Source organism: Stegastes partitus, unplaced genomic scaffold, assembly GCF_000690725.1.
Source record: "Stegastes partitus isolate 25-593 unplaced genomic scaffold, Stegastes_partitus-1.0.2 Scaffold322, whole genome shotgun sequence".
NCBI lineage: Eukaryota > Metazoa > Chordata > Actinopteri > Pomacentridae > Stegastes > Stegastes partitus.
This window is the reverse complement of record NW_007578053.1, coordinates 188,184-215,202: the sequence shown is the minus strand read 5'-3', so window position 1 is coordinate 215,202 and position 27,019 is coordinate 188,184. Positions and strand designations below refer to the sequence as shown.

Below are 27,019 nucleotides of genomic sequence, written 5' to 3'. Positions count from 1 at the left end.
GACCTATATATGTGTCTGAGGAGAAGCTCTTCCTTCAATGGCAGTCAATTGAAACCTGATTACAGTGGGGTGTTGGGTAAAAAATGGGTAAAAGATTAAATTTCTGGGACAACTGTTTCCTAAGTAAGGGCGCTGGCTTCGTTATTTTTCGTTTGCGTGCACAATGTTGACCGACGACAGGCTTGTTCCCGGGCTAAGATATTGAACAGGGCACCGTCATCGCTCACGGTGCTTAGGAGAAATGCTTTGGAAAGCGCTGTAGTCAATGTGGTCTGCGGCTACTCAAATCAGTTTCCTGGATGGTGCTAGTTTAACATTCAAATGAACAAAGACATCCATCTCTGGCCTGCTGCATAGAACAACAGCACAAAGTCTGCCACAGAAAAAAAAAAGAAGAAGAAGAGGAGACTCTCTTAGGAGCGAGTCCAAACAGAGGGGCATTTTAAAGGGAAATAGCTACTGAGTTATATCATACTGAGACCGGCAGGAGTGTACAGCCAGCATGTCACACAAAACAACAACTGAAACCTCCATGAAGAGGCCACATGTGTCTGCAGAGTATTGTAGATGAACCTCCTCTGAGAGGAGTGCTGCTGCATATGACTGCAATATAAACAACGGCACACAACAGAGATGCTGCTGCTGATTTATGTTTACCTTCAATCCCGGGAGAAAGAGGAGGAGGAGGAGGAGGAGGAAGAGAGAGAGAGAGAGAGAGAGAGAGGGAAAAAAAAAAAGATAATGAAATAAATAATAAAAGACCAGGCCCATCAGATAAGCTCCTGTTTATCCCGCTGTAGGGCAAATACAAATTGTCAATTTAATGAACACGGTGGACGTGATGAAAGCGGGGTGAAGGAGCCTCCTGCCTGACAAACAATCAGGAAATGTTATCTTAATATTGTTGCGCTGTTATTCAGCCCATAACTTAGGGGGTGGGGAGAGGCCACGAGGAGAAGGAGGTGGCACGGAGGGGAGAGGGGAGCGAGGGGGAGCAGGGAGGCACAAAGGCCAGGTCCCTCTGTGGTGGCCCTGTTATTGCCTGTTTTTATTATGAGCCATAGCTCAATAGTCCCAAACACACTTTGAAACACACAAACCTAAATGCGAGCCTGTGTGTGCGCACACGCATACAAGCGCACCACCACACACACTCGCACAAACACACACACACACACATAAACTTAAATTATACCAAAGTCCATTTTGCAAAAGAATGAAACAACAGGATGCTGAGCAAAACAACCCCAAAATGATCTCTTCCTTGTGCGTGTGCTGCTCTAAAGTCTTGTTTCCAGACTCAGTTAAGTTAAAAGCTTAATAGGTTTTACAGATATCGCACTATTAATCAAAATGTTTCAACCGAAAAACTGCAAATCAAGTGCTCCAAAAAGCTTCCTGTGGAAATTAGCAGCCGCTGAAAAGTACCGAAAATCTGATTTGTGTGACGCGGTTCGGTCGAAGGCCTCTTCCCAACCCCTCCACCCATCCTTTAAACGGCACTTTAAAAAGTGTCCAGATGCTTCACGGCTCAAAGTTTTTTTGTAAGTCTTGAATTTAAAGCTTCGCAATCTGAGCAGCCACCAAAATTAACTATTATCTCCATATTTATATATTGCCGGCACTAAATTGCGTCGGGAAGAATTACTATCAATATGAATATCTGCAACAATAACTCAGCCGCAGTGCTGAGGACAGGATGCTCTTTATCAGGCTTCTGATAGGCCTTAAATACAGCACAAGGCAGCCATATCAGAGCTTTTTCTCTCTAATATCAGCCCGCATTAGCACCTCGTAAATCAAATTACACTCCTAGAATTTCATTAGGCTCACCTGCCAGCGCTGCTGTGCTGCAGAAATATTTATGTTTTTATGCTGCGATTGTGTGCTCTCAGGTACACAAAAGGGAAGGAAGGGTTGGGGGGGAGCTGAAAGAGGGAAAAAAAATGGGTGATAAACCTAATTATCTTTTAAGAATACAGAGAAAATGTGTCATAAATTGTGGCGATCCTGAGGAAAGCTGGCGTTTTCGAAGCCTGTGGGGCTGAGAGTTGGGGGACAAGTCTGCTCTGCTGTTTACCATCTTTAACTGGGGCTAGACTCCCACAATCCAATTAGCAGCTTCCCCAAATTCGCTCTAAACAGAAATCAAACAGGATGATATATGACGCCGATCAGCGGGCCCTCAACAAGAAGCTAATCTGATAAAGCCAAAGCAAGACTGCTAATAGTGCAAATACTTGTTCAAGCTGGATCCAAAATGTTATGATAGGAGTCTGTCTTTATTATTTAATTACCTCAAAAGAATTTCACATTTCCATTTGTTTATATGCTGTTGCTGTTTGTTAGATTGCATTATCTGGTTGCTGAACGTGAGCTCGGGGCTGGGAGGGAGGCGAGGAGTCGGCCGTGGGAAGGAACGCTGACATTCCCGTTCTATTTTTCTTTGCCATCTGGAGCGGCCGGGGTCTGGATGGCGGGGTGTCTGGATATGGATTTTGATTAGACACAAAGGGAAATGACTGAGCCAGTGACCGTAACGACAGCCACTTAATAAAAGGTACAGTCTATACATCAAAGAGCATCTAGCTGTAAATCATTTGGCCCTGTAACGACTTGCATCCCTGTCCCATTACCGAGCCCCTAACAGGCCACTCATATTTACTCTCCGGGCCCCAATATCATTTTAGAATAATGAGCTTTGTCCCTTATCTAATTAACAGGGCCGAGGTTCATTTGTTTTTGTGTGTTTTTTTTTTTTTTCCCCTCTTCTCTTGCCCTCATTGAAATTAGGAAGGCAGCATAGTGCCTGAACTTGCAAATATTTAGCGAATTTGCTCCGCGGCACGACCGGTTAAAGTTATACACAGATATGACTATTGTTATATGTTGTGTGTAATCGCTGTATGTTGCAAGTGGAGGGTGCATATCCAGGATTGTGTGTGTGTGTGTGTGTGTTTGTGTGTTTGGTAAGACGGGGGGGTTGTGCTCCAGTGGGCAGAAGTAAAAGACCAGGTCCATTCTCCCTCTTATTACTGGAATTGTAATTCAATGATCACCTTAGATCACACGCGTGCCATAAATCAGATAGGCTTGACAGAGGATGAAAAATTGTATTAATAATGTGAAACTTATTATACAGTCCCAAATGCTCCCTTGATAAATGACATTGTTTGGGCCTGACAATGATTGCATTTAAAACATTATTTCTGTTTTTTTTTGCTGCTGGTGTGTATGTGTGAGGATGTGTGTAACTGCTGGACATAGCGGCCGGGGTTTCGCTGGGTGGGGAAGACAGAGGTGGGGTTCCCGAGCTTCATAAAATATTCAAGATGTTTCCCACCGTTCTCTCTTGAGTCAGTGGGCAGGAGATGGCCGCAGCAGTGAGGGTATAAAAATCTGTGTGTTGTTGTGTGTGTGTGTGTGTGTGTGTGTGTGTGTGTGGCCGGCAGAAGCGAAATGGCTGGTGGCTCACCGCAGCGCAAACACCCAAACCACAGAAAGGAGCTGTGCACATCTTCAAGTCATAAAGCGGCGTACTCGCACTATTATTACGACACATCCAAGTCAGATTTTAGCAAATGTGAGGAAGTGCAGAAAGGAGCCGCGCCAGCTAATCATTTATGAACGAGCCGACTATAGCCTTGCTTTTTTTTTTTTCTCTCTCTCTCTCTTTCGAATAAGTCATTCGGATAAGTTTATTTTTCTTCATAACTCAATTTATACAAGAATGCTAATATAAGAAAAGCAAGTCTAGACTTGGTTTGAGCGAGTGCCAGCAGAGACATAAAACCCTTAAAGAAAGAAAAAAAAAAGAGGTGGAAAAAAGCCAAATAGGGTGTCTGTACTATTTCTTTCTTTCTTTACCGCATCATATCAGAACAAGCTGAACAAACTGGATTGGGTAGGATTTAACTACAAACACGTTGAGTTGTGGCATGGTATTTTGCTTTCATATTTTCCATTTGGATGAGGTGCTTCGTACAGAGGGGCTTAGCTGTAATGAGTGATGTGTGTCCATGGCTAAGATTGAGGCAACGACCCCAACCTGCCAGCCAGTGTGGCTGTAAACATCACATCAGAACCGACGGGAGGAAAATGTCACCCTTAAATATGTTTTCACACACTGTTTCTTTGTGCTCAAGTAACAACTAAGAGATGGGCCTCAGAGACTAAATACTAACATCCAATAGTCAGTGTGGCAGTAGTCAGAAACAGAGGATCTGACATCATAAAAAATAAAAGTTACAGTCCAATATAAAATATTGACAAATGTACTAGAAGCATCAGCACAGGGCACACATCCATGTCTTTTTCAATGCCTGACAGCACACTGGACAGACTCTTGTATCCGTTTCAAAGCGGTATTCAAGCTCTGGTAGCTCACACATGACTCAGAAGATCATTTTTCTTTTTAAATAGCTGTTTCAACCAAAGTGTATACAAGAAGCTTGATAAACTTTTTATGGTATTTAGAAATGGTAAAATGAGTATTGCACTGATACTCAAAATCAGCAGATAATTAATACTTTGGAAACCAACTCACCTTTAAAATGAAGCAACTGATCAAAGAAGGAACACTGGACAAACATGAAAAAAGTCTCTCTCCCTTATGAGGATTACAGACAGCTGCTACTGAGCTGAAATAACTCATTATACCTATGTATTCATTTAAATATTTGGGGTTTTTTTTTTTACATTTTGAAGTAGAAAGTGGTCACATCACAGTTTACTAAAGTTAAGGTGCCTGATGCACTCGATCTCCCAAAGGCAGCATCTCTAAGAGGTACTTGGTGCTTGAATTGTGCAATGTACAAGTACCTGTTACTCATAAAGGCTCCAGAAAAGCTGGTATCACGCAGCTTTGGGTTCAAGGAAAGTCTAATTAAGTTCCCTGACAGTTAGAGTTGGATCCCTGTACAGGGACACCGAGACCCCCAGACTTTCCCTGCAGACTTGGCTTCACCCTGGCCAGTCCAGTCCATGTCCTCTACTGTACTCTATGTGCGACTTAAGCTCCCCCCCACCCACACTAGTGATCTTATTATCCCCACCACCACCACCTCCACCACTACCCCACTCTCCCTCCTCTTCTCCTCCTCCTCATCTCTGCAAATGACCATGATGGGAGGCCATTCATCTCACTCCTTCGGCCACCACAATGAAATAAATCAAGAATTTTTCCCCCCAAATATAACAATATTTGTATTTGGGGTGGGGCAGACGTAATTGATGACTGTGGCCATGCTAATTAAAAACGGCGGAGGTTTCATTAATCTTGGTCATTGGGCAGGGGGGGATAGTAGTGGAGCTGCTATAACATTGGCTGGACAAGGGGGACAGGGCCGCCTCCATCGTCCTCATCGCTCAGGTGATTTGGGCCATTGTCGAGTATATTAGCACGGCGAGGTTAATGTGAAACGGCCATTAATAATCACAACAAAAGTCTATACAAACTCAGTCTCTCCGTGTCTGGCCTCCTACGACAACGGAACCAGAAAAGGACAATAAAGCGAGCAATCACACATGTTTACTGCCATGTCCTGATTGGAGAAGTTCACCATTTTTCTGACTTTGCTTTATAGAAACTTTTTTTTTTTCTTCTTTTCTATCCCCTGAAACACACAAACACTGTCGCATACTGCCTCTGAGAATTAATTACCAAGACCCAACTTTTGCTGCTTTGCCTGTGCTCGTGTAGTCAAAACATTTGGGTTGGTTTTTATAAAACTACGCTGTGAAGATTAGAACACAATTAACACAAATTTCAGTGACTCTGCCTTGACCAATGGTGTGGAACCACATAGACCGGCAACAAACCAAATACTTGAAAAGAACCAACAAATAAGTCACTTCTGGATAACCGCAAACGACGTAACCAGGCACTGGAGTTGATGAAATAGAATCATATCGTTACCGTAGTGCCATTACAGCGTAGACAATTTACTAAGTAGCACCTATGAACGGCGCAGATGGATATCATCATCACTCCGTAATGGCTCCTACAAGTTAATTCACAACTTTAGCTTCTCTGCCACGACGCCGCCACAGAATAATGGCTAGCCCGCATCTGGTAGAGGCAGTGTAGGGCAGCGTATGAAGCATAGAGCGAAACAGGGGGAGAGACAAAGAAAAAGGGAGAGAATTAAACAGAGAGAGAGAGAGAGAGAGAGAGAGAGAGAGATGGGTGGGGTGGAAGCAGTAGCATATGGTGCCACGCTGCCATAAACAAGCTTTATGAAAAGACCGGGGACGTTTATTTAATCATGGAATACCTGAGGAATCGCAATGAGACACACTTTGTCCCATTATTGTTAGCCCATAAATTTAACTGCTTTACCAGAACGACAAGGAACCTGATACAGCCGCTGAAGACAACGCAAGGGGAAGCAGGTGAATTTATGTATGTGTGTGTTTGTGAAGTACACGACGTCGCAGCCACGGCAAAAGAGTGTGTGTGGTGTTACAGATGAATAGCCATAACTGCTACACTCTGGTATCTGTGTATCTGCAAACCCGGAGAACAATACACTCTGGGAAGTATCTAGTGGAGAACACACAGATACAGATGTGTTCTCTGTTTCTTCTGAGTGTGCTTTATTACTCCATTCTTCTAATTTTATTCCTCTAGCAGTCTCTCTCCATGTACAAACATTTATATGTTGTATATTTTACTTGTCATCGGCCGTATTCTCTGGGAAGCAGTTTCTCACAACCAATGTAAAGAATTAAAACATTCATTAGTGCTTTAACCTCCCAGGTCAGACAAAAACATTTCAGAAAATAACAAGGTGGGTCTAAAGGCCCCCCTGAGGAAATGCGATTTCTCATTTGTATTGAACTGAAGCAGCAGCGAACATACGAGCAAAGCTCTGCACCGCACTGCGGACACTTCACCGTGGACACGTGAAGACATATGCACAAATATGACCATGTTTACCCAACAAATGGGCTTGCACGTAGGACTGCGCTTCACACAAACACAATTGGACTGCGTATGCAATTGTGTGTCTATGAGCATACTTGCACACACGCATGCACAGAGCGCTGGGTCAGGGGGACAGCGGTAGCTCAGAGCCAGCTGTGACCTGCCGGTCCAGGTGCTCAGGAAAACCGCTGTTAACGGCCACGATTGATGATCTAATCAAACTGTCACCACGGCGACCCGCTGCAGGGGGAGGGGAGGTTGGGGTGGTGTCGGTGTGTGTGTGTGTGTGTGTGTGTGTGTGTGTGTGGTGGGTGGGTGGAGGGGGAGTGAGTGGGGTGAGAGCAGGTGGGGTGGGGGGGTATCCAGGAGGCCTTGTGCATGCTTACCGTTAGCCTAAATTGAGAGTGACAGTCTCAATAGTGAAAAGGCCTCTTTTTTCCCTCTCTAAGTAATGGAGGAAACAACTAGAGCGGTCTTCCGGAGGATGTCACATAATCAAGGGAGACGCCCCCCTCCCAAAACACCCCGACTCACCCACCCCCCGCCTTCTATAGCGTCTCAGCTCAAGGAGAGTGTGGGGGGGCTCAAGACTTTGAACATGGGGATGATGATGTGATACAGTGTGGGGCCAACCACCCACACAAAGCTAATTATGATTCTTTACTGCTGGACGCTTAACAGGTAGACCTGACGGTTAGCCTTGAGGACCCACAGCGTAAAACATTCAGACCTACTGGACCATAAGGGAACATTGTTATTGTTGGTTTACTACACTTTACATGAGGAGATGACAATGGTGAAGAAGACATCTGGCATTAAAATACAGTTTTTACATTCTGTAAATGCAGTGATATTCGGTCAAGTATTACGCAGTATCGATATTTTGCTGAAGACTCCTTGGAGGCCCCTAGAGGTCCCCTACAGCCTGCTCAAGACCTTCCAGTGCATGGGTCCCAGAACCTCACAGACAGCCACTCTCCTAATCTACAGTGCATGTGTGTTGAAAGATATCCAACATATCAAACTACACACAGCTAACACAGGAACACCAGATACCAGAGGATGCAAAAATGCATGACGTCTATCACATGCAAAGCTGCTGATTAATGCAGTAAGCCATGACAGGTGGTGGTTCATAATAGTGAGTTTAGAGCAGTTTCCTTGAGGGTTTACTAGGGGGTCCTTTCTAAAATAAGGAAGAGTTTAATTTTGCGACACTGTACTTTACCAAAAATGATCCCAAATTAGAGGAAAGAGTTGAGCAGAATTTCAAGTTTTCCAAAAACCATCACACATTGAGTAAACTTTATTTGTATGTGACAAAATAAGATTTGTGGGGTTTTAAAGCTTTTAGTATTGTTAATACTAAAATGTGGCTTAGGGTGCAAGTGGTCTTAAAGCTTCATCTTAAAGAGCGGCAGAATTAGAAAAATGCACAGCTGGAAAACAAAAGATTTAAATGTACATGACAATCTCTGCTGAAAACACTTCCGCAGCATATTAGCATCGCTGTGCCGCCAGATGGGAAAATATGATAATATTTCTCTAGTCCACATAAAAATAAAATGAATTAAGCTGTTCCATATTTAGCTGAAAAGAGAAAAGTTCAGGAAGTTGTCCAACTTAATAGTGGCCTTGTTGATCGCTGCCTGTTCCGTGTGTGTGTGTTAATCACCTTCCCCAGGATATATCCACGACTGCCGCTTGCTCGTCCAGCTCGCATTAATTTAATCGCTGCTCAGCTAATTCATTGATTAATTGGTTCATTAGTGATGCCTGGCAACATCCATTTCTGCTATGACAGTCTGATGTTTCAATAGAGAAGAAAAACAGGCTGGCAACAGCCCAGTTTTTCCACTGTCCCACTGTGCATAATGTCCAACCACTGTCAACAGTTAGCCGCACAATTGTGTCACTGTATAACTGCCTGGTTTTGTGCCACAGGATGTGAAATGAATACGAAGGTGAACTGTGCACATTCTCTGTTCTTGTCTGGTTGAGTAATGTCACTTGGGCTTCAGCGGTCGGTGACATCATTCTTAGGCAAAGAAAAACTTCAAAAGCTGGAGGGACCGTTGGAGCTGCACTACCCAGATGAGGTAGACGCTGTTATGAGAAGATGAACAACTGCTGCAGATTTATTCCGCAAGTCAAGGTCATGTTGCTCTGACATGACAAGTGGTTTCAGACTCTGGGACGAGCTGTCGACTGCTAACTAACATTATTATTAGTAATAGGAGCCGATGGGACCCCGCTGCTCCCTGCAACAAGGAGCGGGATGTTAGAGTGACCAACAACAACACACAGCCTCAATAGCGGCGCTGATGTAACATCACTGGCACAAATGAGATGACCATAAAGTGGCTAAAGTGCACATGACCTCTGACCTCTCTACTCGGAGACGCGGGCTCAGATTTATAATTGGCATTTTGTCACAGTTGTAGCTCCCAAGCAGTGGTAGCAGTGTGCTTTAACTAATGATGAGTAAGACCACAGGGGTGGAGATTTTAGCATTAAAGTGTGTCAGCTTTTCAGAGAAGCAACATGCCTCCCTCACACCCCCTACCCACAAACACACACACACACACACACACTCACAATTCTGCACCATATGCCCATGACAAGTGCATAAAAATCGTTCCCAAGCGATAGCACGGGCCAACCCATAAAAACTTAATGCACCTAATTTTCCAGTAATCAAACTTTTATAGACTGCGATGGCTTTTAAACTAACAAATTTTAATTATCGCTTAATTTTAACAGCAATATTAACGCGATCCCTCATTCTGCGAGTGTTCATTCTCCATGAAATATTGAGTAGGGTAAACAGGGAGGCGCTGTCCGCTGGCTCCTGTTCAAACAAGCAGCCAGCAAACACAAAGGTGAGCTAGGGGTCGCTAAGGCCCTGCCAGTACCACGCCGGGACAACGTGGGCTGCGAAGACCTCTGGGAAACGGAGCTTCACAAAGTGGAAGCGCACAAAGTCGGCATGCTGATACTACACCAAGATTACTAAACAACATCGATTGCTGGTGTACGCTGGTCAGCCATAATGTTGTGATTCTGCTTGAGAACCAGACAGCAGTTTCTTTTATGCTGTTTCTTGTTATGAAACAAGAAAAACAGATTTGTTTTCCGGGGGATTTAAGGATATTTAAATATCCTTGCCTACTTTAAAGTTAATATTTTGCTGCTGCATTTTTCATGCTTCTTTGTGCTGCTATCACATCCCTACTTACAGTACTAGCAGCGCAGGATGTTATTGACTGCTGCCCTTGGGTGGCTGAAAACTAGGCCTTTACCACCCAACACCAAGCCAGAGAGACAAAGTGCTGACACAGGCAGATAAGGGAAGGAAGAAAGAGAAAGATTAAAGAGCAGATTCATTATCAATAATTAAGGGAAAGGATTTATTCTAATGAATTAGGGGTTGTCTTTATCTACTCTTTATCTCCCTATCACACTGCTAACTCTCTCTTTTTCTCCCTCACACATACAAGCGTTCCCTACACACACACTGACTTGTGTTTTTTTTTTTTTTTGGGGTGTTTTTTTGTGTGTGTGTGTGTGTGTGACTTGACCCCTGCCTGCTCCGTGTGGTCCATATTGCCACCATGCTGGCTCCAGGCAGGGCTCTTCCGCCCCCGCTCCCCCCGTCCAGCCTGGACGATCCCGGCCCTCTGTGCCGGGGCAATATGGCCGCGCTGCACGGCATGCTGGGACGCGGCTGCAAGCCCAGAGCCCGGCGCTGCAAAGCCAGATGCCCGCTCAGCCGAGCTCGGCCCCTGGCACAGCAACGTGACCGACTGCAGCAACGTATATATATCAATCCTGTCATGTGCACATACAGAAATAAACGTGGTGCATAACGTAAACCAGAATACTGTTTCTGGCTTTTTTCTTTTTTTCTTTTAAACTCAAAGTAAGATATGATCACATCATTGCTGTTTTTTTCTTTTCTATTATGTTATATGTGATGCAGATCTTTTCTACTGAGCCAAAATCTCAACAAACACTGACTACAAAAAACAAACAAAACAGCAAATTCAGAGACACAAATTCACAACATTTACATAAACTACATTTATTTACTATTGGCACTTGTAGTTCAATTTAGTAGCTCCTTTCAGAAACAGTCACTCTCCACACACTTCTCGCTGCAGTCACGTAATAACGGATGCTCTGAATATTCCTGTCTTCATTTTGTGAGTCACCACACCTGCGCTGCATGCATCATGCTAGCTATTTCTGGATCTGTGTTCATACCTTTTCACCTGGTTTTTCTGTTTTCTTCGGAGGGATTTTTTAGCAGCCGCTTACTTGGCTCAGTCATACAGTACTGCTGTTTAAAAAAAAAACAAAACCACAGCAACTGCACTTGCAATTAGATATCTCCGAAACACTGAAAACGTTCTCTCCAGCTGTTTGTATCATACTTTGCTCGCTCCCTCCTACTTAAACAAATATATTTTTCTTCTGGCTTGTCAGCACTCCTGCTTCAAGAGTGATGAGTGTATTAGTTCAAGGAGTTTATTATTACAGGCATGAAAATGGCAGGCGTTTTAACAATTACCTATGAAAACAGGTATGTGAGACAGGTCAGTTGTCTTTTGGCGCCCTGTTTTTAAAGAACTAATTACAAGCAATTGAGTCAAGGTCGGTGCTGTCAGTCACGCTCTCAGGCCACTCCCTTGTTACTGGAGTGTTGGTTTAGGTGTCTGCAGACCTCACCGAACAGCAGCGGGCACACACACATACAAATGGAGTTATTAATGGTAAACTATAACGAAAATGGTGAAATAAAAATCTAACTATGTGGTGAAATATGTCTAACAGGAGAGAATAAGCTGTACGATAACTCACTGAGGCACACGTGTACACAAATAATTTCACATAAACAGGCATATAAGTATTAGGATCACTACTTAAAAGAAGCAATGCTCATTATTCATTACTGACTTCAAATGTGATGTTATTCCTCCTCAGAGGCTGTTGTTCTTTGCTGTATTAGTTAACACCACACATCCAAAACTGATGACTGTAACCTCTCCGTATTTTATCCTCCTTGTATGATTAGAATAACGCTATTGTTCTCCTGTGAATGAGCGGCGAACGAGCGTTTTTTGATGTGCGACACTCAATCAAAATCAATAAAATCAAACTAGTGTAGACACTTTTACAGATTCTGGAGACTTTGCAATCATTTGTCCCACTAGGCTGGCTCGGTATCCCCGCATCCATTAACTGAATAAGGGGAGATTATGTATTCAGATGAAAATGCACTGAGGAAAAGGGATAATTCAACTCCGTATGATATTACAAGTGGGTGGTAAGAAAAGAAACAACTTCTTATTATGATTCCGAGCTGGAATGCAAAAAAAACGTTACGATAACAACCTTTTGAGATCCCCGCAGGCCACCGCAGGCGCCCGTACAGCCAGGTTATTGTAAACTTGTGACGACATGTGGTCCTCATAAGTGTACTTCGATGAGAACGTGCATACATGCAGGCAAGATAAAAGGACAAAAAGCCCTCATCTCCGCTCAGTGCCTGCAGTGAGGAGTGGTGGTGTGACTGAAACGAAGACCTAGTTGTGTCACTTTCTAACAGTTCAGCTCTATCTCTCTCTCCCTTTTTCTCTCTCTCTCTCACCCAGAACCTGTCAGATAGTCGGAGTCTGTCATCTCACCCTTCCTCCCCTCCGATTCATCTTCCTCTTTTTCCCCGCTGGGGTTAGAACAATATAAGGGGCTAATATTAGCCTTTTATTTAAAGTCAGGTCTGACCAGTGTTAGCCATCACTGCCTTCTACACTCATTAGCAGGAAGACGGTGTAATGAGTGAGAGTCTGTGGCCTGATTACATACAGGTATAGACAAAACATATCGTCTTCTGGTATGAAAACAATCATGTCTGAATACATTGTGTGATTTTAACATGGTGTACAACTTCACCCCTAAAGCATGAGCGTGGCGAGAGCATTTGCAGGTTTGTGACCAAGCTGTGCTGTCAGTTCTGTCTGTCTTTCATATACTTTTTGCGTACTATAATTTAAGAAATTATGCCCACTGCACTGTAGAGAAGCACATAACTTGTGAAAGGTCAAATACTTTAGGCTGAAACTAGAATGGTGAAACCAAAAACTGTCAGTCTTTTAGAATCCATATCATCCATCCTCCATCGCGGATACAAAACAACTTGGAGTTTGAGGTTCCAGACAGACTTGGCTAAATGGAGCCTGGTATAACCTACGGCTAGTCAGGTCTTTTCCTCCTCCTGGTCCTCCTCCTCTCTTCCTTTGACTAACAGATCTCCCCAGTGTTCTAAAAATACCTGGTGAACAGGGCCGTAGAGATGGTGATGAAACTGCCTCTCTGACACTGTCCCACTGCAATCCATCTCTCCACCGCCTGCCAGCCAGCATATGTTTGCAATTGGCTCCCCCCAACAACCCCCATTGCCTCTCAGCCCCCCCCCCGCCATCACTGGTCCCCAGTTGCTGGTTCAGATACACCCCCTTCACACACACACACACACACACACACACATTTAGACACACAATTCCCCATCCTTTCCCTCTCTCTGTCTCTCTTTCTCCCTCAGCTACCGTCCTAGTCTCCAGGTCTGGGCTTTCAAAACCAGTGCAGTTATCAATCACCGGGGCAGCACTGTCAAGTCGGACCAAACCACTCATACACACACTTCCTCTCTTTCTCCGTTTCTTTCCCTTATTTTTTCTTTCATCTCCCCCCCTCTCCGCCTATCTCTTTGTCATCCTATCTCTTTCTCTCCATCTCCTTTCTCCTCCTTCTTCCGTCCTCCGTCCTCTGCCTCCTCTCCTTACACTTGCCCAAATTTGTTCCACTTAATAAGCCCTCCCCAATGACCTTGTGCTAATTAAGCTGCACTGTGTTGGAAATATGATGGTTAATTAATGATGAGATAAATTCTGTCTGCAGGACTGTCAGAAAAATGATGACACCGTGTTTTACAGGTTTAAATAGAACAAACCTTGTGGCTGTCCTCCCTCTAAGTGCACATGCAGGGGACCATGTGTGTGTGTGTGTGTGTGTGTGTGTCTGCACATATTTAAACCCAATTGAAAGACTACAGGACACACAATGAAAGAAAAAAAAGATAAAAGAATGATCGTTTGATGGTGGTTTGAAGGAGCAGAAGAGTTTGTTTGTGCTCGTCCATAAACACAGTGTCAGTGTATACATGCTTACCTGCGGGGACTCACGTTGCTTCTATATGTGTGTGTGACGATGTGATGTTGTGTGGCATAAAGCTGGCCTGGGAGAATAAATGATTGCAATATGCACTGGCTATAGACACTGAAAATGTTCAGCAGAGTGTTATTTAAAAGCATTAAACTGCCATGAAAGTATAGTAAAGTTGGGTTGCATTAAGAAATCCATAGCGTGCTCCCTCCCTGGCTCATAAAAAGTATATCATGTCTCTTGATGATGGAGCCCTTTCACCCTCGATCGCTCTCTGTGCAGGTCTTCTAAAAATTCACAAAATATGTGCACATGCCCGTCGACCCCCCTGCCTGAGCCCGCAGACCTCCCCTGGTGGAAAGTGCGGTTGGTGGGGGCCGGTGGTTGCTCTTGCAAGACGGGCTTCACGTGCTAAAAACAACTCCAACCCTGCGCCCCCAACCACTGCCACCTATGTGACGCACTCCTGGCTGTCTGCTTCAAGGCCTGACGGACTTGACGCTGGGGTGCGGAGGCCAGTGTAGATGCATTATCGAATCCCTGCCAGCCACTCAGAACCTCCACTGCAGTGTGGTGCAGCTGCTTTGCCATGGTCAACCTCCATGAGCCTCTGGGTTTGACTTTTTTCTTTATTTAATGTTTTGAAGGTGAGATTATTCCTTTTCCCTTATTTTTTATTTAGGTGTGTAAATGACTTGTGTGTGTTTTCCATTGTTGTGTTGACATCAATACTTGTGTACTTTGATAAAGAGGTTAAAATGGTTAAAAAGAAAAAGAAAAAAGATTAAAAAGAATCAATAATTATCGATATCCACCGGAAATGAACTACATGTTGATCAGTATTTCAGCTATATCACCCAGCCCGAGTATAGTGCTTTAAAGTTTAGCAGAGTGATTGGAGTTGTTTCTTGGCAAAACACACACCGAGCTGAATACAGTCAGGTAACACTCCAATCTTACAGCTACATTCATGCCCATAATCAACATTTGTTGATTACAAAAGCAATGAGATTCGTCGGAGTAAAAGACATGCTAATTTTAAATTGGCTGTCCAATTCAATTAGTTGCAATCAAAAATGACACATATTTCAAACTAAAATTGGTGTTTTCACAAGTTTTAGCTAAAACTGGACTTCTGAGGTGAGCTGTGTTATTAAATTGTTGGGCGATTCAGGAGTTGTGCCAACGTTACTGCAATAGCGAAAAAACTTCACAACAATTTCACTGAGAGTAAAATCAGATATGTTTGGGTTGATCGGGGTCAGGAATAGACTCCACAGTCGAGATGTTGTGTTGTCCTTACAAGTTTTACTCTTTAGCGTTTTATTAGAAATCCCCCCCAAAAAATTCTATTCAAAATTTCTTATAATCAATTTCAAATATCATATAATGAAAATGTGACACTGCTGTGTAGCTTTCCCTGCTGCCTTGTAAGCAAGCAGCTAATAAAGCAAACATGGTGATTTAAATGGCGATATATAAAGGTCTAATTGATTGATTTTACTGTGGTTTAGTGAATTTGCAGGTGAAAAAAAAAGCTATATTTTGGTGGTATTTGGCTGAAGTCTCAAGAGTCTAGAGCTTCTCCTCGAATCAGTCATTAGCAAAAGTGTTTAAAAAAGAACAACCCCTTACATAAATTAGTGTTACTATTGTCTGGATTTGCAAGTGAGATGCTACGGCAATAATGAAGGCTTGTCTACTGCAGTCTTCAACTCAGCATTTTCTATCAAGCCCACAAATCCCTCAGGTTATGGCAGATGGCCTGGCATTCTCTATGCAAGACTCAGTTTTTTCCTCTTTATTAAGTAATTGAAATGACAACTTTTGCTTAATCTTGTTTTGTTTTTTTTCAGTTGTTAGATGGTACATTACATAAATCCTGAAGAGAAGAGGCATCTGCTCTGTCAAAGGGAAAAAAAAAAAATACTTGACCCATACCCCAATTTTAGAAAATGCCAGCTGAAGCGGGTGCTGCTCGTGTATCTTCTTTTTGACTTTGGTTTACTTCAGACTAGAGTCAAGCTCTGAGAGCAGCCTAGATGTTAGACTTCAAAGGTCAAAGGTTCAAGTCCCTGGTCAGTCAGCCTAGTCCAGACATCAGAGGACTGCGGTTGCTGTGGGTATCAGTCACAGATGTGAACATATGCAACTGTGACTATGAAGTATAATGTTACTAAAGTATGGAGCTCTGCCAGCAATCCTTGGATAAATAAAGGTTACAAAAACAAAAAAAGAAAAAAAAAATGTGGATGAAACGGCGCAGTTGAGGATATGAGGATTTGTTTCCATCTAATCCAGATGAACAGCTGACAGTAGGAATTTAGTTGATAATGTCTGAGAGATGGAGAGGCATCTGGTCGGGATGCTTACTTCCATATCTGAAGCCACTTGTCATATCTAATACCACACGTTGTCAAAAGTATCAATTTGGTTGCGGAGTAATGAAAAAGCGGGTCTGTTTCTATTTTAGCGGCTCGCTTGACAGATTGAGAGGTGTTTAACGTCTCATTTTGGCTTGTCAGGGTTGGAGGGAGGGAAGGAAAGGGGGGGTTGGTTTGCTTCACAACTTCATCTCCTCATCTTTCTTTTTCGCACACATACACGCATACTGACAGCAGGGCTCTGTTTCTGATAGACAGGGCCAAGCGGGAGACATTACGCATACACAGTATCACACACGCACACGCGCGTGCACACACACACATGCGTACACAGACAAAAATGGTAAAAGAAACATCATTCATCCTTAATTCAAGAGGGAGAGCAGAAAGTAAGATGAGGGAGGAAGCCTGATAAAGTTTGACAGAAAAAAAGAGATGTAAGCAAGAGACCGAGGCAGACAGATTGAGTGAAAGCCATTTAACTCATTAGGGAAAGGGAGGATCTCGAGTTATATTTAACTCGAAATTTAACTAGTGGGGAATTTTGGTGCTTAAAAGCTCGCAGGCCTCCATTGGGGTTGTAGTAGTCGTCCTCCAAAATCTAGAATTAATTGCCTCCTGTATCTCTTACTCTCATCTCTTCAACACAAGCTAAGACACTTGACAGGCAGGTTGTAGAAATCATTTTTAGAAGGCCCGTTTCTTACTTATAAGTCAGAAGAAAACTTTTTGCTCAATAAACAAACACAAATTATATTACACCAAACTGAACTAAGCTTCGGAAATCTGACTATGATACATCGTGAAAGCAGTTGCATGTGTTTTACCTCTCTTTGCGCTGTCCAACTCCATGCTTTCCCAGCAGGTGGGTACTGAGGTGTTTCTTCATCACAAAGGCCCATCTACAAAACACACACCCACACACAGAGCACAAGGGTTAACAAAGGAATAACATCCAACTTTTTGCTATGCTGATCAAACTCCAGAGACTGATGTAGCAAGTTTAAAAACAAGTTTTAACCAATACGAGGAAACTATCTTCTGCCGTTTACTTCAAAGTATCTGTAACATAATTGCATCACCTCAGTAAAAGCTGTATATGCAGGAAACTTTTTTTTTTTCTTCTCCTGGCACTCCAAGAGGTTGATTAACACTTGTACACAGCCTCTGCAATCCTGTGTATGAGTGTAATAGAGTTCTTGGATTAAGACTCAAGCGTAAATGCATTTTCTGTTATGCATTCTGTTGTCATTGTTTCCAAAGAATGAGCCGTAAAAAAAGAAATATCGTGTCTTTATATTGGTTTTTCATCTGTTTTCTTGTTTTTTTTTCTTGACTGATTCGCTTTAATATGATGGACTGTCTGTTGCTTGTCTTTTATTCCCCCACTGTTAGACACTTCCAAACAATTGCATGACAATACAAACCCCCTCCCTTACATTCCTAAAGTTTTTCCAAGTAAAAACCCATATGACATTGAGTTTTAAGAACAGCAAATGAAAGCTGTCATAAACAGGTTTTTGGGTTAAATAACTATTGTTCTGTTAATCAGCGACAGATTCACAAAACAGACACAAATGTATATGAAATTTTCAACCATATACAAAGTATACAGTTCAAGTTTGCTTGTTTTACGAGCATCTTTTTGGCGTGACTGTGAAGTGAGAATCTAAGCAAAGTCGTGCTGTGCATCAATGTGTCACGCAAATATGTGCACACGTGCAAGGATTTTAAATGCATCTATGGCACACGTGGTAGCACGCACACGCAGTCCAAAATACCAGGGTGCCAGTGCTCGGCGGCGACCGCAATGTCCTGACTTTGTCGTGGGCCCTGGGTTTACCGTGTCTCCAGAACAGCATATGAAAACATAATGAACGGATGACAGGACTAACTACTCTGACATCCAAGCTGCTTCACCAGTGTTTTCATCCCCTGGCCTTTTCATTTAGCACCCATCACTTCCCATTATTGTGCAACTGAGAGACAATGACCACATCTGAGAGCCGAGGATGGAGCTACATGAAAGAGGCCGAGGGAGTTGAACCGACAGTCGTGCGGTCGCCGCTGTCACTGCACAACACGCAGCTCCCTCCTCGCCGTCGCTCCTCCCATTTCTTCTCTTCTGGATGTTTCGCTTCTCCTTCTTCCAAGTACATCATTATTCTATTTTCTCTTTCGGCAAGCCCCACTGCGTTTTTCTGAAGCTTTCCCTCTAACTTCAGTAGTCAGTCTATCATAAAGTAAAAGCATAATTATTTCACCATTTATGTCGCTATGTCAGCTATTGGCCCTTTCTACCCGAACGCCCCCCTTCCGACGTCTGGACATGCACGCACACACACACACACACACACACGGTTGTGTCCTCCATCCCATCATGGCCCCAGAGTCCCGTCCGTCACCGAGGCCCCCAAGGCCAACTCTAACTAACACCACCATAATAAATATTCAAACATGTTCCACTGTTTTGCCTCATTATCATCACTCTAGATATTCTCAATCCTCTCTAACTCAATCCATCCACCCGTCCAGAATGTTGCCTTGGAGTTAAACTGGGAGCGAGCACATGACTAAATCCTGTATACTCCAATCAAGGGAGAATGGTGAGATCAAAATGCTGAGCTTCTCTGGCCCACTGGAAGCGCCTCTGACTGACGCCATCATCTATAAATAAACAAACGGCATAATTAAGATATTTCTGAGAGGGCGGGGGAGTTGGGGTGTAAAAGAATTAATCAATACATTTGAGAGAAAAGCATGGCCTTGGAACACTTTACTCGTGCCTGTTTAAGTCGTCGTGTTTAGACGTGGAGAAAAAAAGAGCTTGCAAACATTTCTGTTAATTATGTATTACAGCTGTCCTTCATAAACCTAATTACAGAGTGCTGAAAGGCAACAGGGGCAATTTGCATATGCGCATGAAAGACAAGACATATGCAAAATATGATTTTAATTAGCATTCTTTGATAGCAAGGGGTACAAATCAAACTGGCATGTTGTGAGATTCTCATCTCACCCTTTTTTTACTTGATTATTCTCAGGGAGGCATGAGTGCAAGATGGTTAATGCCCTGTGGAGGCACCTGGCACAGGCTGCACACACACTCACACACACACACATAAACGGGTGTTAATATTCACAGAAGTGCACAATAATAGCATGCATAACCCTAAATAACCATGCAAAAGTGGAAAAACACAAACTCATTGCACACACAAATAGAGATGGAACACATTCACAATTAGCTATTCACCACGTGATTATCTAATTCACACAAAACCTGATTATATTGAGATAAAATGCAGGCAGCATGCACACACACACACACACACACACATACACACAAATCCACATACAAATACAGACAAATGGCAATCCTTACTCACAAAAAGACATCCACAAGTACCCAATCTCTCATGCATACACGCGCACACACAAACACACAGAAAGATCCCATATCTAAATGTTAAAGGGGCAAATCCATTTGTTTAAGGCTGTGTGTAATCAGCCCCCTGCCCTTGGTGTGTGTGCATCCTCTGCCATCCAGGTCAAGGCCTCAGCTTGTCGTCCTGCTGCCTTGGGCTGCATCATCAGCCCGAACCATCAGCCTTGATGGTTATTGTAACAAAGGGATACTTTAACATGCCATTCATCCATATCAATTCTCTTCCCCCCCCATGAATTGAACTAATAAGGCTGTGCCTCTGCCCTCCAGGGAGGCTCATAATATCCATTGCAGATATGAAAAAAAAAAAAAAAAAAAGAGAGAAAGAAAAAGAAAGACGGAGGCTCTGGTGTTTCACGTTCGACTTTCCCTTCAGACTAATCGGCGCGCCACAGCTCGTTAGGTCCGTGACGTGCCGGAGCTTTACCGATAAGCAGGGGAGACACGGCTCAATTACCCACAGTTACAATCTTTCTCTTTTTCTTCCCTCCCGCTGCCTGACGATGAAGAGATAACATGTCAATATTTGATACAAACAACTTCATTTGCCTAATGGTGTTCCTGGATAGGCCCATCTACAGGTCCGGAAGGGATGGGAGATCTAAGAAAAGGCCTCAAGCGAGGCTTGGCTTAGACGCACCGTAGCCCCCCCCCCTCCCACCCCCAAATCATGTACGCCCATTCCCAACAGCTGTGCGCACAAGGCATGCTGGGATGGAGCCAGGTCAGACACAACATACTTTACAAACTTTTTTTCAGTTACTTTCAGCTGGTTTCTTAAGGTTTTGACAGTGAGCCTGGAAAGATGAAAGAGGACAAACATACTGTTGTGTCCGTGCTCGTATTTACAGCTCTACAAACCAGATATATACCAGATGGCCTGACAAACAAGAATGGCATGGTGGGGAAATTTTAACTTTTGTCACCAAGCAGCCACGTAATGGACACGATCAGTTGGAAATAACTTTAAATTCACCAACAATTGGGTAGTAGAACCAATATGTCTTATTAATAAATGATTAGGTAAGCCAAAGGGCACCATCAAACATCAAGTGTATGTAGGGGTCAACGATTATTGGCCTGACCAATCATTGTATCTGATACTCAACTTTTTGAAGTAATTTATCAGGAATTGTTTTATAAAAAAAAAAAAAGAAAAAAAAGAAAAAGCGATACTGGACAAATGTGCTACTTTGGCTCTTTATCACTGATAAAAACTTAGGGATAAATGTTCAAAAGTTCTCTTTTCATCAAATATATGCATAACATAAATAAAAAAGGCCTTTAAACCAAAATTTGTGTTGAAGTTTAGTGTTGAAGTAAACAAGAGCTTCATTTTAAATGCAAATGTATATCAGTTCCAAACACTGATTATCGGTATTGGCCCTAAAAAAGCAAAACATTTTTAAAAATTTCCGTCAAACCCAGTCTTCCGCTAACACACTGTGGTAGCTCATAGAGTCTCCACATTGGGGATATTTCCAAAATCACTCGTAGTTACTCCAAATCAGTTCAACAAACAACAAGACATCATTAATCAAAATGTAAGTAGACAGAGGTTATACGCAAATTTCCGATTTTGTAATACCTGGTTGTCCTAATAGAAGGTAGACGTTTATCATTTTTTGCTTCAAAACCGATCCGACAGTTCATTGCCTGCTGTGCGCCGCCACAACACGAACACAACGTAGAAAAGGCTGTGATGTGAAAAATGAAGTTGAAGTCAAACACCCCCCTGTATTGTACTCGGCTAAAAGGTAACTGAAAAGCCATTACGAGAGAGCTACCAGATGTAAGAACTGCTCAACCCTCGCCAGGGCGAAGCTGCCGAGACTCTGGGCGAGGAGGAGCAGTTCCGTGGGGGAAAAGATGAAAGGGGAGGTAGGGATGAGCTCTGGAGTTACGGGACGATGCTTCAGCTCTTTCTGGGGAGCACACACGCGCACACACACACACACACACACACACACGAGCTCCGCAGTGGTCCGCCGGGCCCCAAAGAAATGAGTGTGTGCGTGCTCATCCAGCCTCCTGTGCCAGTCCTAATGATGGCCTCCACCTGCTGCTTTAATGTCACAGCTGGATCGCCCTCCATCCTTCACTGACTCTGACTGCCATCAGCAGCAGGTAGCTCCCCTCTGCACACTCCTCCCTCCATCTCCTCTGCCATCTCAGCTTCCTTCATCTCCCTTCACTTCCATCTCCTGCTTCTCCTACCACTCATCTCAACAGAGCCTCCACCTCATCCATCTCTCTGCTATGCTCCCGCTCGCGTCTTTCTCTGCGCTCTTTAGGCCGCACTCCCACTTTTTCGTCTACTGTTCTGACTCTCTATAATCTCATCTTCATCTTCCACAGAGTGCTATTTCCATATTTAGATTATTAGAATAGCTTTAAACAAGCATCGAGGCATCACAATTAATATGACAATGTTCTGTTGAAACGCTACACATATATGAGCACCTGTAATGTCAAAGGATGCTGCACCAGTATACTATATTTACAGCTGAAGAGGGAGATCCATAGCATGAAATAAATAAAGAAATACAAATATTTCACAATGCCGCAACTAATTCACTCTTCAGAGAAAGCGTAATGTGTTTCTTCCTTGTTTATTTTTTTATAAACCCATCCTGGAGAAGCGGAAAACCTGGAGGTAAGTTGACATGTCTAATCTGAGAAGCTTTGACAGGCAGGTGAACTGACAGAAGAACAGAAACCAACACTTGGCTGACAGCAACCCTGGAGCGCTGAGACAGCTGCCGACATGTCAGACAGACAGATAAACAGACAGGAACAAGAAGTCGAAAGATAAGACATTTATTGACAGACGGAGCGACTGCTTTCCTGACAGAGAGACAGACAGGCAGACATCAAGAATAACCACGGTGGAAGGAAGGAGGGATTCTGCTGAGTTTACAGGCTGAGTTTAATGGATGTTCTACGAGCGAGCCCATAGCAGTGGATTGGGGCGGGGGGGGGGAAACTAAATGTGATGTCAAATTTGCAGATGTGGAGATAGATGGTGATGGAAGGATGGAGAAAGAAAAGCCACGGGAGAGAAAGAAGGGAAATAAAGGAAATATGAAAAAATCATGATGGAGTATCTAGATAAGCCGGAGTGAATGTGAACCAGGGTGAGAAGCGGAGGCAAGCGCAGTTTGCGGCGCCGTCGCTTTGTTTGACGGGAGCAAGAGGCGACTTCGCATCAATATCGCTCGGGCTTAGAAGTGATCCGCTTATGGCAACATACCATAATGTGACAGATATTAGGGAGGAAAATAAATAAATAAAGCATCCAAATTGATTTTTTCTTTTTTTTTGTGCTGCAGCAAAGCAAGCACTTGATCTATTCTAAGATGATCTTGATAAAAATAAAAGAGAGGCAAAGTGTTTCTCTGACGACTGATCAACGTCAAGGCTCTCAATGAAACAGACACCTCTCAGTTGTGACGCCGCCGCTGCCGGTGTGCGCACGCCTGTGTGTGCATCTGCGTGCACGTGTGTCCTCTAGTCTTAGAGGAGGTACATAAAAAGCTCACTTTGCCTCTCCAAAGGGGTTTTTGGATCATCTGCTGAGGCAGGTGATGGGGCTTGACGGATTGATTGAGGCGAAGTTCTCATCGACAGTGGCAGCGCCCCATAGAGTTCCCAGCTCCAGTGCACACTGTTCCATTAAAGGATCATTTAGAGGGAGAGCAAGTTCCACCTGCACTTATGCAGAGCACACCCTAATGTGAGATGAAACAGACATTTTCAAGCTACAGGAAAGGAGAGAGAATAAGGGGGAAAAAAGAAAAAAAAAAAAAATTATAATAATGAAAACTAAAAATTCAGTCCCTTCCCAACAGCGCATTTCCATCTTCAAGAGAACGGCGATTGATGAAGTAATCTATTATTGATATCATCATCGTTATGCGCCGATGGCAGTTTCAGCGTTACGGAGCCCCCAGCTCTGAGCGTCATAGCTCTGTTTGCATATTATGCTACTCAGCTTCATTATATTTTCTAATTAACTGCTTTAATTTGGGATTTAAATCCTAAGTGAGAGAAGAAACTTGAAAATGCTGAACAAGAGAGAATAATACTGTTATTTGGTGTCAAGATGAAAAGAGAGGTGTAAAAAGAACAAGGTACAGATACTTACAGAAGTGGCTAAAGCACTTTTCAAAATACATACTGGCATACAGTGTGGCATCAGCACAAATAAGCTTCACTTTTATGGATTTAAAATAATAAAAAAACTGTGGAAACACTACCCGCTACGAAGACGGAACATGTCCCGAGAAACATTTAAATGAAATACATAACATACTAAAATTATGCTGTGTTACGAAAGAGGTGAAAGAGTCTCATTTTACACAGCAAAACAAAACGAATCAAAAATGCCGGTTGTTAGAGGCTGTTAGCTTCTCCTGCTAATGCATCTTTCTCTCCTTCCTTCCTTCCTTGCCTTCCTCTCTGCAGTGCAGTTAAAGATATGAAAAATATATGTGCTTTTTTTTTTTCTTCTCTTCCCCCCCTCTCCTTTCCACCGCGCCGTGTTAAATCATTAAAGAGAAGTCCTGCTCATTATCTCTCTAAACAAAACTTCTCTTAAACCAAATAAATCACCGTTGCGCTGCGCAGCTAACAGCCGTGAAGGGATAAATTACAAAGCGCCTCACTGGCAGCGCTGGTATTTTAAAAAGCTTGCTGCACAATTTCTATGATGTGCAGTAATTTGTAATGCAGGTTTCCTTATGTTTATATGGTCTCTTCAGGTGTGTGTGGTGTATGCTGGGAGGAGAGGTGAAGGGTGGGGAACGGGAGGAAAAAAAAAAAAAGGAGGGGGGGGGGTATTTGTTCTTCGTGCTTTCAATATTATTAAGCTTGTTTTTGGCACTAAATCTAGCACTAAGCAAAATGACTTCACAACCTGGAATATATTTTTGTAAAGGAGATAATATCGCTAAAGCAGCAGAGCACAAACATCGTCGGTAGGGTTTGAGCGATACCGTTTGGAACTTTGGTGTTAAGATTGAGGGACAGGACAGCAGCTGATGTGTTACACTAGAGAGTCGGTGATCATAAATAGCATAGCATTTAATCATTTATGGTTTAAAAAAAACAATCTGTTTCTGTCAGAATAGTATTCTTGGCAGACTGAAAACACCTTTGAAACAGCACTTTGGTATCACGGGATGCAGCTAAAGGACACGATGATTTAATTCATTTGAGAGGCTCCTTAAGGCGAGAAGCATTATTTCAAAAATTTACACACTGACACCACTGAAGTTTTTGCATAAAATCCTCGTACGCCGTCTGAGAATGATTTCTTTGAAGGACGAGGAAGAAAAACAGCAAACCGACTCTCTGTGGTCAGAGAGGTTCCTACGACGCATCAGACAACGCTGCTGATGTTCGCATCATACTCGTAATCGGCCCGTAAATCTGATAACTAGCTGTTTCCTGCGCGGCCGTTAGGGCTGGCTTCGTTAGAACAGGAAAAACACCTCTCCTGTTAAAGAGCCTAATTGAGGGGAAAGACACCAGCCACACCTCTGCACCCTCTGAGCTCCTTCGTGAACCAGGAGTCGCGATGAGCCCCCCTCCCTCGACCTCTCTCTGGCCCCCAGTGGGCAGATTAAACTGCGGATAACAGGGCTGCACTTGGGTCCATTTACAACAGCAAGCCTCCCCTGTGCCTCCTGGGGATGAAAACCAACAGTAGCCCTAATACACCCCCACCCAAAAAAGAAAGCGGGAAAAAAAAAAGCTCAAACATGATTTATTCAGTCTGTTTACTATACACTGTATTTGCCTGTCCTCTGAGAACAAATTAAATGTATGAAAAAGAGGGTGAAGAAAGACCGGTTGAATAAGAAAAGAAGGAAATGGAGAGAGAAATAAAAATTAATAAGGAACTCAGAGGTATTAAAGTATTATACATAAAAATTCAGAAGCTGGAGTTTCACAATAACTTTAGTCGTGACACGTATATTACATTGTGTTAGCACAGAAGCGTGCCAAAAGTAAATACATGCCAAAAACCCCAAGAAGAGGAAATGTTTTGGTGAATCAAAGGATACCAGGTCAGTGTGTTTGGATCAGAAGATGCTAAGAATGAAATGGAGAAGTGAAGAAAGTGAAAACTGAAAGGAAACAAACAAAGAAGACAGCCTCTAATTTCCACTGTTGTTGTTTTGGTGAGTGGTCTTGCACATTAAAAAGAACTGAAGCAACATGACAAGCGAGAGTTGTATTTCTCTCACTATAGTATCGCTAAAGCAGATAATCCATAAAACATAAGGCCTCCGTATTGACGTTTTTCCTCAGCCAGCTGAGTGAAGGGCGTAGCTGGGATGTCAGGCCTGTCTGTCGGCCAGCTACCACTCTCATTATCCTCGCGCCTCTGTGAAGGGCAGCTAAGGTCACACTCCAGAGGAGCAAAATAAACCGCTACGGTACTAATCTAATATTCAGCGATCCTATCAAAGAATGACTTATTAGGCTCAAAGAACCGTAACTGTTGATGCAGAGGAGAGATTGCTCAAAGTGGAAGTTCACACTTTTCGGCGCGAGGAGAGCTGAACTGCAAATGTGACATCTGTCATATTCTGCGGTTGGCAGAACTGAAAAGTACTTTCCCTAACCCAGGAGTAAGTTTCTGAGTATTTCCTCAGAGGTTCAGTGAGGTGTCAGCTGTCTCAAATGCTATAAAACAAAGGACTTTCAAGCGATTGAGTGAGAGTACAGCTTAGGAATTTACACAATACACCGTTCAAGTGTTATTATAGATGCTGTTGCCTCCTACTCAAAGCTAGCGCACTTCAACACCTCTCAGAAAGTATACACACACACACACACACACACACGTAAACACACACACACACACAAAGGATGTCTTTGTTTGGCTATTGCTGCCGTTGTCTTGACACCCACCATCTGCCGCCCCGGCAACAGAGAAGAGTGAAGAGAAGAGTTTCTCTCTGGAAACTCGCCCTCCACCTCCCAAACCCTCCTCCCCACCACCACCCTGCCTGACAAAAAAAA

The 27,019-nt window shown here is 43.3% G+C and overlaps 1 protein-coding gene across 1 annotated transcript in view; it reads right to left on the bottom strand.

The window, feature by feature from the left end:
• Nucleotides 1-27,019, bottom strand: part of znf407 (zinc finger protein 407) — a 152,247-nt gene that overhangs the window by 69,615 nt on the left and 55,613 nt on the right. The window contains exon 5 of the mRNA XM_008283648.1: nucleotides 17,364-17,438. Within this exon, the coding sequence (XP_008281870.1) occupies nucleotides 17,364-17,438 (75 nt within the window). The remainder of the gene's footprint in view (nucleotides 1-17,363; nucleotides 17,439-27,019) is intronic.